At 30.2% G+C, this 13,518-nt stretch overlaps 1 protein-coding gene and 1 long non-coding RNA gene across 2 annotated transcripts; one reads left to right on the top strand and one right to left on the bottom strand.

Moving 5' to 3' along the window:
• Positions 1 to 3,992: 3,992 nt before the first annotated feature.
• Positions 3,993 to 5,557, top strand: LOC106433723 (24-methylenesterol C-methyltransferase 2). The gene has a single exon (XM_013874550.3). The coding sequence runs from the start codon at positions 4,355 to 4,357 to the stop codon at positions 5,423 to 5,425; it is 1,071 nt and encodes a 356-aa protein (XP_013730004.1). The 5' UTR covers positions 3,993 to 4,354; the 3' UTR covers positions 5,426 to 5,557.
• A 553-nt stretch (positions 5,558 to 6,110) lies between these two features.
• On the bottom strand, positions 6,111 to 12,494 carry LOC106433710. Its single transcript, XR_007340325.1, has 4 exons — positions 10,113 to 12,494; positions 9,123 to 9,982; positions 8,877 to 8,964; positions 6,111 to 8,462 (listed from the first exon to the last, which is right to left on the bottom strand). It is a non-coding gene; the product is annotated as an uncharacterized LOC106433710 (long non-coding RNA).
• Positions 12,495 to 13,518: the final 1,024 nt, after the last annotated feature.

Genomic DNA, 13,518 nt, shown 5'->3' with positions numbered 1-13,518 from the left:
AACGCATATGTAAACAGTAAACCAAACCATCTGCGACATAACATGTGTAAATCTAGTTAGAATACGTATAATTGATCTATATCTATACTATTATTTGCGAAGTAAATTTTTAGAATCGAGCTCTCACGTTAAAAGTTAGAGCGGTTAATATCTATAATACCCTTAATGAATTTTCTAAATAATTAATTATATAATCAAAAACGAATTTTAATTAATAATATTAACTTTTTGGAAAATAAGATAAGTCTTATATATTGTGTTGTTATCTTAAAACATATTTTTCAATTATAAAATTTAAAAATAAACTATAAAACAATTATAATAAATTCAGTGGTTAAAGCAATGTTATCTTTAATAAATTTTAATTAATTATACTATTATTTGCGAAGTACATTTTTGGAATCGAGCTCTCACGTTAAAAGTTAGAGCGGTTAATATCTATAATACCCTTAATGAATTTTATATATAATTAATTATATAACCAAAAACAAATTTTTATTAATAATATTAACTTTTTTTTAAAACAAGATAAGTCTTATATATTGTGTTGTTATCTTAAAACATATTTTTCAATTATAAAATTTAAAAATAAACTATAAAACAATTATAATAAATTCAGTGGTTAAAGTCAATGTTATCTTTAATAAATTTTAATTAAACATATATATTTAATTAGATTTTTGTCATATATATATATATATGTTTGATTTAATTTTTTTGAAAACATAAATAATAAGTTATTATGATGGTTTTTGAATTAATAAAAAATAAACTAATAAATATTTGTTAAACGATTAAGCCCGCATATGCGGGCAAGACACCTAGTTATTAATAGGTACAAATCCTTTTCGTACATACATATTATATTATATAAAGTATATACAACTAGCAACTCCAATTACAACATGTAAAAGCTGAACATCTTTGTAGCCGGTTTATCTACCAGCACAACTGGAAGTATAATTCAGCTATATAATGGAACATAAATCCAGAGACTAAACTCTTTGTCAAAACATAAATATCTAACTATAACATGTCAATTTGAACAGGCCACAGCTACGTAAAAGATGTTGGATATTTAAGTGAATCATTGTAACCATTAAAGTGAAGCATTGCAATTGTTTAGATGAACAAATGCAACTGTTTGTGATTGTAACTATTAGTGATAAATGGTTGCAACCTTTAGTGATAAACCATTGTAACCATTGGTGATTAAAGCTTTTGGTGATGAACCATTGTGACTTTTGTTTAGTCAATGTAACTATTGGTATTAATGGTTGTAACTCTTCATTAACCATCCTAACTATTGGTGCTAACCATTGTAACCCTTAGTACTCTATATAAGGAGTTGTGGGCAATGAAAAATTATAACTTGATCACAACTTGAAAAACAAGATTGAAAATCAAAAACTAATAGTTAGTAAGAGAGGAAGAAATAAAGATTTATTGTTTGAAGATCATCAAAGATCTTTGAAGAAACACATATAAGCACTAAAGTTTTATTTGTTATTCTTGTATAAACTAAAACAAAAATGAGACTTTTATTGTCTTATCCTACAAAGGGATTTTTTGTAATCCAAGGTTTGGAATAGAGTCGAAATACTCTTTAAAAAAACAAGACGATTCAATCATTATCCAAGTATATAATTCACACCCATTCGGGTTACTACCCAGTTATAATCAACAAAAGAATCATATTCTATTAAGCCTAGAGAAATGTCATTCTGGTGATACATTATCATTTCATTTGATCCAAATGACAAGCAATTAGCCATTAGCTGGTAAACACACAAACACAATCCCCGTTAGCTTCTCTGCTGATATGGGCATCAAAGTATAACACAACGTGAAATGTGTGTTCATCATGTGCAAGTTTGTTTTACATCCCATAGGTCAAATTGGCCTACACTAAGTTTTCTTCTCGTAACAAAAATGTATCAGAACTTTAAGATTTTGGTAAAGATTAGAATACTAACAATGCTAATAGTTTTAAAGTAACAATTTCACTAGTGTCAACTTCCATTTTTAAACAGCAAGAGAGAAAGAAATATTGAGTGAGAAAGATACAAAAATGAGACAGTGCATTGTGCACAGACTTGAGAGAGGGATCTAGAGGTTAAAGAAGAGGAGAAAGAGCATCTTTTGAAGTAACGTGGTCTGATTAGAAGCCAAGAAAGAAACGACAAGAACAAAAAGAAATAAGAGCAGATCAATGAATCGACTTTTGTAAACAATTCGAAAAGCTGGCTTTTCATAAAAAAGAAGAAGCTTCCACGTGATTTCTCCTCCTCTGGTCGGTACTTTTCTCCCATGTACATCACTTCACTTCTTTGCTTTTTCGTTTTTTTTGTCAAAAGAACTAGATCTTAGATCACTTTTACTTTTCTTAGAGCATTTCCAATCCAAGATCTCGTTTAAAAAAAAGCAAAACTTTAAAATAAAGATTTGAAGATTGGTTACTCCAACCATGAATCCTCAAAAAAATCTTTAAAATTTTATTTATTTGCATTATAGTTTTTGATATTAACAAAAGTTACTAATAATGATAAAAACTTCAAAAATACATATAGAACATACATTTAGGTTCTAACTATAAAACACTTCTAGAGTAAAAAATCACACTATTTTATTGTAGTTTTAACACTAAAAATAAGTTTTTTTTCCAACCACAACACCAAACTTAACACTAAAACCTACATTATAAAATTATATGTATTTATAATTATATTTATTATTTATTAAATTGCATATTTTATTGATAAAATAAATGAATAATTTTTATTGGATGAATAATATTTTAGTGTGATGAAATAGTGTCATACCAAATTTAGCGCGAAATTATAGTATTGCACTAAAATAGTGTGATTTTTAGTATTGGGTTGGAGAAGATTTTGGCGTCAAAATCACACTAAAATAGAGTTCTAGTGTTGGATTAGAGATGACATCACTACTAATTCTTTTGAACAGTTTTTCTAAGAGCATCTTAAAAAAGAAACTCTATTTTGAAATTTCCAAAACTCTATATTTGAAGTTTAAAGACGTTCTTCTCCAAAAGCAAAACTTCAAACTCAACTTCAAAATTATTTATATTTTATAATAAAGTCCTTATATTTGTCATAACTAATTTGAATTCATAAAACTTTTGTAAATAACTAGGACATAAATAAACATATTACAACAATTTTAATTAATAAAATATTATATTAAATATAAAAATTTAAATGAAAACAACTTAATTAATATTGAATTTCAAATAAAATACTATATTATTTCATAAAATGATTTTCGTAATGCATATATGATCTATTACTGTATTTCGAAGTAAAAATGGTCTTCCTCATTTTTACTTTGTAGATTACGAGTTTAAAAGTTGTTGAAATCGGGTAATATTTATATTTGTAAATACATTAGATCGGAACAAAAAAAGTAAAAGAGAAACATAAAACATTGCTAAAAGACTAATTTATTTTCGATGATATTGATACTCATGAATATATTCGATATGAACAAGAAAAAATTGTACGAAAATACATCAAAACAACAACAACAACAACCATCTTCAATTACACAAAACATCTGGACAATATTTGAAAATTTTGAAGGTTCATGATCAAACTTACCTGACGATTAATGTTGTTGTAATATTTAAATTAATGTAATAGTTATGTCTTCATGTAATTTTTTAAAATCTTTTTGTTAAGTTTTTTTTATATTATTGTTGTCTAAATCTAGCTTAAAATATTTTAAATCTTATTTTAAAGTTTTATTTAATTTTATGTGTAAAATTTAAAATTTGTAAACAAAATTTAAAATATTTATGAGATCTATTTTTAAGGACTAAAATAATAAACGAGAAAATATTTATAAATCATAAAAGTGATGTGTAATTGTATGGACCAAAATACAATTAAAAATATGAAACTAAAAAGTACATAATAGAGTTTTGTTTCTTTAGAGTAATTACTAAACTTAATTACACAGAATGACTTTTTTTGTTTCTTTTTTTTTTTTGAAACATACTTTTTTTGTTTCTTTTAGATAAATTACAAACGAAAACTTCGTGTAGTGGAGTTTGCAATAAATTTTCATTTGACTAAGCGTTTTTTTTCTTCAAATATTTTGTTTCATTGGATATACTCGTTCACAAAAAAAAGAAGAATCTATAGATTTTTCAAGTCAAAGGACAAATCAGAGGCTTCTTCTCATTAATAATAATTTTAAATGCGAAATAAAGGGAGTCCATCCACAAAAAATAAATACTTATGTTGCCATCTATTTATTATCACTTCTGACTTGTCAACCAGCAATAACGAAAACGTCTCTCGTCTCTCGTCTCTCTCTCTCTCTTTAAAAAATGGACAGTGTCGCACTCTTCTTCACTGGAGCTCTCGTAGCCGGCGGAATCTACTGGTTCCTGTGCGTCCTGGGACCAGCGGAGCGTAAAGGCAAACGAGCGTTGGATCTATCGGGCGGGTCCATCTCGGCGGAGAAAGTTCAAGACAAGTACAAACAGTACTGGTCGTTCTTCCGCCGTCCGAAAGAGATCGAAACCGCCGAGAAAGTCCCGGACTTCGTGGACACGTTCTACAACCTCGTCACCGACATCTACGAGTGGGGATGGGGACAGTCCTTCCACTTCTCTCCTTCCATCCGAGGCAAATCCCACCGTGACGCCACGCGCCTCCACGAAGAGATGGCCGTAGATCTGATCCAAGTGAAACCGGGTCAAAAGATCCTCGATGTCGGATGCGGCGTGGGAGGTCCGATGCGCGCGATTGCATCCCACTCGCGAGCCAACGTGGTGGGGATCACGATCAACGAGTACCAGGTGAAGAGAGCGCGTGACCACAACAGGAAAGCAGGACTCGACGCGCTCTGCGAGGTCGTGTGTGGTAACTTCCTCCAGATGCCCTTCGATGATAATACCTTCGACGGCGCGTACTCTATCGAAGCGACGTGTCACGCGCCGAACCTGGAAGAAGTCTACGCCGAGATCTACAGGGTGTTGAAACCCGGATCTTTGTATGTATCGTACGAGTGGGTCACCACTGATAAGTTCAACGCCCAGGATGAGGAACACGTGGAGGTCATCCAAGGGATCGAGAGGGGTGACGCGCTTCCTGGCCTTAGGGCTTACTCCGATATAGCCCAGGCCGCCAAGAAAGTTGGGTTCCAAATTGTCAAGGAGAAGGATCTTGCCGCTCCACCGGCTCAGCCGTGGTGGACTAGGCTTAAGATGGGTCGCCTCGCTTATTGGAGGAACCACGTTGTCGTTCAGATCTTGTCTGCCGTTGGAGTTGCGCCTAAGGGAACCGTCGATGTTCATGAGATGTTGTTTAAGACTGCTGATTTCTTGTCCAGAGGAGGCGAAACTGAAATTTTCTCTCCCATGCATATGATTCTCTGCCGGAAACCTATGTCTTAAACGATTATCATTTGCCCGATCTCAGTTTGTTTTTATTTTTATTTTATCATGGATTTTTAATTTTGCTTGGTCAGTCAGTCAGTCAATGTACTACTCCTTTAGATTTTAATTTTAATTTGGTATTACTGTTTTTTTTTTGGTGCCTAAATAAGTGAATCTGGGTATCTTATAATCCGCCGGAAGCTTAGCGCCGACGAGACACAGTGGATTTATAGCACTTTTAAGTAGAACTCATAACTGTTAGAAGGGTACTTTTGTAAACTAATGTACTTTGTAGTTTGGTGTGGACAGCGTGTGATAGCAGTTGATTAGTGCGAGTCAGTGTCTGATTTTTAATTTATTTTAAGTTAAAAATAAAAGAGAATTGTGCGTGGCGCGACAAGAAATCAAAATTAGCTCCATTAGGTATACTAGTCCGTATAGCGCGGATTATGTGCGTTTAAATTTATTTTCAATTTTATTACTATGTAAATAATTTTGTTCCATTTTCTGTATTTAATTTTATTATTTGATAGTTTAATAATAATTTTAGTGCCACTTCTACTAATGTATTTATCATTTGTATCATACACTTAAAAATTAAGAACAATTTTCTTTTCTACAATTTAAAATTATGATAAATTATGTGAATTAAAAAAATTTTGTTTTGTTTTGGAGTTTATAATTTATTTTACTTAATGTATTTTATTTATTACTCCCTCCGTTTCATATTGTAAATAATTTTAGGGAAATGTTTTTGTTTTAAAATGTAAGTAGTTTTCATATTTTTAGGTAACTTTTACATTAATTGAATATAGTGTAACCAATCAAATTAAATAGACTTATTTTTGATTGGTTAAATTATATCTAACCTATTTTATTATACAATACTTTTTAAAACATAATAATTTTCTTAATCTTTGTGCTTTTAGGCAAAAGTACTTAAATTAAAAAACGGAGAGAGTATATTATAACAAATTTTCGCATTGAGTATCAACAAAGATTTATAAATTGGTTTTTCAACTTAGTATTTACTGGTTATATTAGTATATGTCTTTATTAATGTTTTATTAAATATCCTTAATATTCTGCATATTGAAATTATTTTGTTTTTGCTAATCAACTGTAATTATCTTTCAGAGCTGTTTATATTTTTTTGTTCATTGGTAACAAAAAATTATATGAGCACATATTTTCTAAATTATTTTATAATTATTTTATTGCCTTTTTAAATGTAAACTCGAATAAATGTATAAAATCGAATTCTATTTACCTTTAAAGTTATAAAACATTGGATTCAAATCTAAATAAGCAAAACAAATATATGTCGTTCCAGTTAAAATCATTGAGGTTATAGATTTTTCAGCTTGGCTAGGCACAAAACCTAATCATTCCCACAATATCCTATAATTTGTGTCAGTTTAAGTTATTATATATTTCTTTTTTTTTTGGTAAGAAGTTATTATATATTTCTTTGTGAGCACATATGTACTTTAAAACTTACTAACTTACCGATGTCCAAAACTTTTAATAATATAACATGTTAAATAAGTTGTAGATAATAAGCCGCTGGATTTCTAATACCAAATCAAAATTACTATTTTTTTCATTTAAAGCATTGAAATTTTGCACACATATTAAAAATATTTAATGTTATATATTTTCTAAACAAAAATGTTATTTAAACGTAATTCAATCAACAGAAAAATAATCTGTAAAATATAAAATGTTATATAGTATAAAAGAATAAAAATTTATATTGTAAATTTAAAACGTCTTGTAATTTAAAAAAAAAACTTCAAAGAGTCGTCTATTAAAAACAGAGTGTGTAAAATAGAGATATTTTTTACATCTGTGGATATATATAGAGGATTTTATATCCGACAATGCTACCTAATTTATGAAAAGTCATGTCTGATTATATCATTTTGAACTGTCCTATAGATTCACGTCTACTAATACTTCTTGAACCACGTTGAAGATCTCATGTAAAAAAATTTCTACTAATTTACATAATTTTTTTTTGGTTTCGAATTGGGACTTTTGGTGTAAAATTATTAATGAACCATTAGTAACCACTTCCACTTGTGGATATATTTTTTCTGTTTCCTATTGGATTAAAGGGGCATCCGTTTCTTGTGCGGAATATTTACGTTGTTCATGCTTAATTTTGATGGAATTCAAATATGTATAGATGTTTGGTCAGCTTGTAAAAACACTTATTACACTTTAGATTTCATTTTTTTATTACAAATGATGTAACATCAACATATTTTATATGTGGTATATGTTGTAAAATTAACGTCCTTAATTTGTAAAATTGTTTTCTTACTAAACTGTTAAATTAATCTTACTTTGTTATATATGTGCAACTTCTAATTTCATTCATAAAACGCTATGTTTGGTATCACGGAAAAATAAAAAAATTAGTCGTGTTAATTTGCTAAATGTAGGTGTCTTACAGACCCAAAATTAAACGCTATAGTAAATGTAAAATATCTCAAATTTTAGTCAAAAAATACTTTAAGTTAATCTAGGCTGTATACACACACAAAATATCAATTATCTTCTCTGTCACATTACAAAAAAAAAAAAAATTATCTCCTATGTTACACAAAAAAATACTTTTAAGTTAACTTTTGACCAGGCTTTATCATTTTTTGAGAAATTATGTATTTTTTTATATATGATCAATGAGAAAAATTAAATATAACAAATAAACAAAACTGTGTTCCAAGCCGTCAAACATGCCAGATAAGCATGATATACACAATAAAATTAAATAATTAGATAACTAAACTTAGAACATAGATAAAACTAAAAATAAATACATTTGAAGTATATATAGGTATATATGATTTCGCGTATCAACCACCACCACAGCTGTAGCAATAACCATGATCACCGATGCTATATTTTCCACCACCTTCGTACTCATTCAAAAATTCATTTTCCACTACAGTCGTTCTTGACAGAGCTTCACTAATGGCCATCAAGCACGCCCACCTGGAGAATAGGATGGTGATTGGTGATTGGTGATCGATCAAACATCACATATCTGAGCAGTGGTAATCAAGATAAAAAAAAGTATGTTAGTTCGATAGAGATAATGGGTTTGTAACATTAACAAAGTCATACAAAATTTACTTACTGAACTTGGCAATCAAATAATCCATAAGATAAGTAGAAACATTAAAATGATGAATGATAAATGCATTTAAAAGAAACTCTACAACCTTTATATCTACAGAATCTATGTTCAATACATATACATGTTTGAAGGTCTACGTTTTTCAAATGCAATTTGCTGTTAAGTTAATTCCATTAACATTTCTTATAGTAAGCTAATTCATATCAGTTAGATCTTTACTAAAGGATAATAAGCCTAGTGTGAAACGATAAAAACTGCTGTTGCACACATGACACACCAAAAAAAATCAACTTTCAAGTGCTCTGTTTAGAGTCCATTAACCTGGAGAGGAGACTTGGTAGATTCATCTTTGAGGATTAAGAAGAAGAAGTGTGTGTTGTTTCAGAAATCATGAGCAACTTTATCCTCTCTATACATAAAAATATAAAACCAAATTGATATTATTGCACAGAACAATATCAACATAATGTTGTTTACTAATCAAACCAATGGAAAAATCTCATTCCCAAAACAACACAAATCAAATACTTGAAGTTAGAGATTAAGGAACAAAGGTATTTCACTTACATATAAAGGTTCACAATCGAGAGGCCTTTCTGGAATTCCACACTGGTAAACCCTACCACTGCTGCCTTCGCTGTACACTCGAAGAAAGACGTACGCCATGGTTAGCAACACAACCACTTTCGAAGATAGTGATAAACTCGAAAATCTCAAAAGAAACAACAACATAATTGACCAAACCGAAAGAAGGGAAGGGAGAACAAACAAAATAGAGAAGGAAGAGCAAATTGAAAGGAGAAAACAAACGCGATCTGTGTTGCCGCAATCCGCTCTCACCCTCCTCGCCCACTTCATTGGCTTGATATCCCCTGCATATATCATCACAATTTACCAAGAATAGTTCATATATAACATCAGAATGAGTTATATCATCACTGAGATATGTCAAACAAAATCAGATCAAACATTAAGATTATTGCTAATCTCTTAAAAGATGAGAAAATACTTACAGTGGAAGAGATGCTTAGAGGAAGTTTCAAAAGGTATAAACTCCAACACAACAGTAATCTGTGAGCGAAGGCAGACCCATCAATGGAAATGATCAAATGAACCAAATTTATGAGAGCCAAGGAGATCTTTGAAGCATTTAAGAGAGAAAATAAGCTGATGCCTTACGCCACCGACGCATACCTAAAGATGAATCCTTGTCCTCCCAAGTCGATAAAGAGGACTCAGAGAAGACGACGGCGCCGGAGGCAATTGCGCAGGCCTGTATGATCAGCCTTCTTCCTTCTTTATCAGTTTGGTTATGTTGGCTCCATGAGATCAAGCGATCTTGGTTCAGGTCTTGTTCAAGGCACTGTAAAAGATGATGTTGTACAAAACTAAATATAACTCAATTTATCTTCTCCTTCATGAACACACTGCATAACCCAATATCCACAGCCATCAGAAACAAACAATAATAGTAGACAGAAGAATTTTCTATATACAAATGCAATAAAAATCAAGTCATATAATCAATATAGAGCACAAAATATTGTATACTCCTACCTTTCCGTTTGATTTAGCAGAGTTCATGGTTATAGCGTGATCTCTTTCTGTGGAAGTTTCCGATTTTGTCTGAATTTAGGTTTAGATGTAGTGATTTATATAGGTGGAGAATGAAGGGGAGGTGGAACGAAACCATCAAAAGGGGATTGAAGAGTATCACTGATTGATCAGGGGGGTCTGTTACGCCTTTTACAGTAGATGGAGACGTAGAAGACGAAGTGGAAGAGTCGTATTGATAGATGCTTAGGAGATAGGTTTTTGGCAGATGGGCTTTACACGGGCCATGATTTAATTTTTGGAGACAACACGGAAAGTTCAATAACTCGACAAAGATGTTGTGATATGGCAAATTAATGTCTTCTGATTAGTTGATTATTTAATCTAACGTGGACAGGTTCTCCTTTGATCATATTCCTCTTTTAGTATAAGTTAGATTGGTTTTCAGTTTGTCGCAAAGGCATTAGTGTTGTTGGGAAGTAACGGGGAAGAGTGGAGACGCGCGTGGTCGGATGCTATGAACATTATAATTTCAGTTGTCGATACGTTTTATTTTTCCTTAATAAAATAATAGAATTCACGTGATTCTTTCTGAGTTGTGGTTAGATCCAGGAAAATATATAATCTAACAAAAGACATTTCCCTTTTGTTTTTGCTCGATTATGGCCAACTCACTGCACTGATATCGTGTGTCTAAAATATATATTTTTGTATACAGAAACAGCTTTGTCGGCGTTGTCGTGTCGTATTCCAGTTCCAGATCGTGATGATTCACGTCGAAAAGGACACGAGGGATGGGTAATGTAGATATAGATCGTGGTGTCACTATCTTCTTATCTATGTATCTAACGGGTCCTTGTGGCAAGATCTCGAGTTTCCAACTTGAGGAGAAGCCAGGCCCACCTTGTCCTCCAGTTAATTGTTTGGTCTCTAACTCTCAATTGTTTTTCAATACGTTTTAAGTTTAAATGTTTTTTTTTTTGCTAAAAAGTTTAAATGTTATTGAGGACAAACATTGGTGTCTTGGGCTAATGGGCCATTTGTTATATTTGTAGTTTGCTTTGTAATTTATTAAAGCTTAAGAGTATGTCCATATTGCAAGATACTCATGAGTATCCCAATATAAAAAAATATAGATTTTGATCCGTGCGGTTGCACGAGAATATTTATATCTATATCTATAATTTTAGCATAATTTATAATTATAATTTATGTTTCAAAATTAAAATTTTATGATTTGATGATATTTTGTAAATTTTGGTTTACGTCGAAGTTGTACTCTTAATTTTTCTATTTGGTTGTGGATTTTGATTTTTTGGTTATGAAGTATAGTAATAAGTTTGATTATTTATAAATTTGAGTTTGGTTTTTTATGGGTTCTGTTATTTTAGTTTTTTGGCTTTGTTCAAATAACAATGTTAGGAACCCGAAATTTTGAGTTCAGTTTGAGCGCATGGAACTGAATTTAGATATGAAATTATGTGAAATTAATAATAAGAATATTTTTGAAATCGTTAAACTAAATATACTTTGAACAATACAAAACTTATTTATTGTATTTTCAGTTTAAACAATATTGTAAGGTTGGCTATTTAAAATATATATCGTTTTAATTTATATGGAAAGTTTTTCAAAATATATGGTTACATATGTTTATAATATAACAAAAAAATATCTTTTGGTTTCAGAATTTAAACAAACAATGCACAAATTCAAAATTTTGAAATTTATAGTATAACAATAATCAATGATTTATTCATCTTTTAGTTTAGAATGATATGCCAAATGATTTTTTCCTATTCAGAATAAAGATTTATTTTGTTCATTCTAAATTTTAAAATTGAAAGCTGAGATATAATTTATCTAATATAAAATTTAAATGTATAGAAAATGTACTGGAAAATCTATGGACGATATATAGCATATGTTAATAGTCATGGTTTTGGTATGTAACTTATTATTTATTTGTTATATATAGTATATATAGTTTCTTTTACTAAGGTATAGCAATTATATTATAAGATTCAAAAGGTATGTCACTAAGAAGGTTAAATAATACAGTGAGGTAGGATAGGAGGATTACAAAATACACGGGGAATTAGGATTAGATACTACTGAATATATATATGAATATATAGTCATTTATAAAATTAAAATTATGTAAGGGTAAATATATAAGAACTAGGTGACCGGTCCGCACCCTGTGCAGGCATAAGAACATGATCGGTCTGCACCTTGTGTTCTCTCTCGGTCCGTACCTCACGAGAGGGAACACAGTAACGCCAGTATGAAGATGCAGATATTGTGTGTATGTATAATTGCAACGTCACAAAATATTTTGTGTGTTTACGAAGATACTTTCATTCAAAAAATATAATAAATAGTGTATAGTTTTAGAAGTAACAGATTTTATATTATCATTAATTAGAATTGTATTGTATATGTTTCGTAATTCTTTATTTTAGGTGAATAATATTATTTTTCCATAAATAATAAACAAACATTTATGTAGACATATTAAAATAAAATATAATAAAAATCAAAATATTATCCATAAATAATATAAATTATGAAGTACATTTCTCGATAAAGAAAGCAAATTCAATTAGAAACTTGCAAAAAAATTAAATAAATTTTGTAAGCAATTTGACGGGTTAACATTATTTGATAGATTTATAAATTTCTAAATTTTATTGAACATGAAATAATATTAAATTGACATACCGTCATCGGTCTCCTAACTCATCACAACCCATCTAGCAAATACAAAAAATAAATAATTACAACAGTTTATTCATTTTAAAATTTGTATTTGAAAAAAAAGTAGATTAAAATTACGTACCGCGACTACGAAATATTCTGAAAAACTTGTAGACAACATTCAATATTTTTGTCTGCGGCTTCCCTTCTTTACCATTTATTAGGATTTTTAATCCAAATCTCGAATTAACTCTTGAAAGTGAAACTTTACCTTGCATTTTGTAAGCATTTTACAAATTATTTTAAAATTATGATAAATTTATTCTTTAAACAACGATAAATAATTTAAAAATAATATTAATAAATATTTTTGGATTTTGTAATATTTAAAATAGTTATTTTTTTTTTTTTTTTTTTGACAGCAAGATATTTACAGACTCATATTGACTCTGTAAACCAGATCGGTAACTCCGCATCCATGTGAACGACGATAGACGGTTGTTTCCTAGCACAACGTGCCAAGCTATCCGCCCGTAGGTTCTCCGTACGGGGTACATAGATGATATCCGAGTTGTGGAAACTTCTTCGTAGAAGCTTAATATCTTCCAGGTAGCTTTCAAATGCTGGCCATTCTTCTGGTTCCGAAACCATCTTCACCAATTGAGAACAATCCGTTGCAAACGTAACCTGAAACTGTCGTAAGTTCTTC

This window comes from Brassica napus, chromosome A6 (assembly GCF_020379485.1).
Source record: "Brassica napus cultivar Da-Ae chromosome A6, Da-Ae, whole genome shotgun sequence".
NCBI lineage: Eukaryota > Viridiplantae > Streptophyta > Magnoliopsida > Brassicales > Brassicaceae > Brassica > Brassica napus.
Note: the sequence above shows the minus strand (reverse complement) of the source record. Positions and strands in the feature narration are given on the sequence as shown.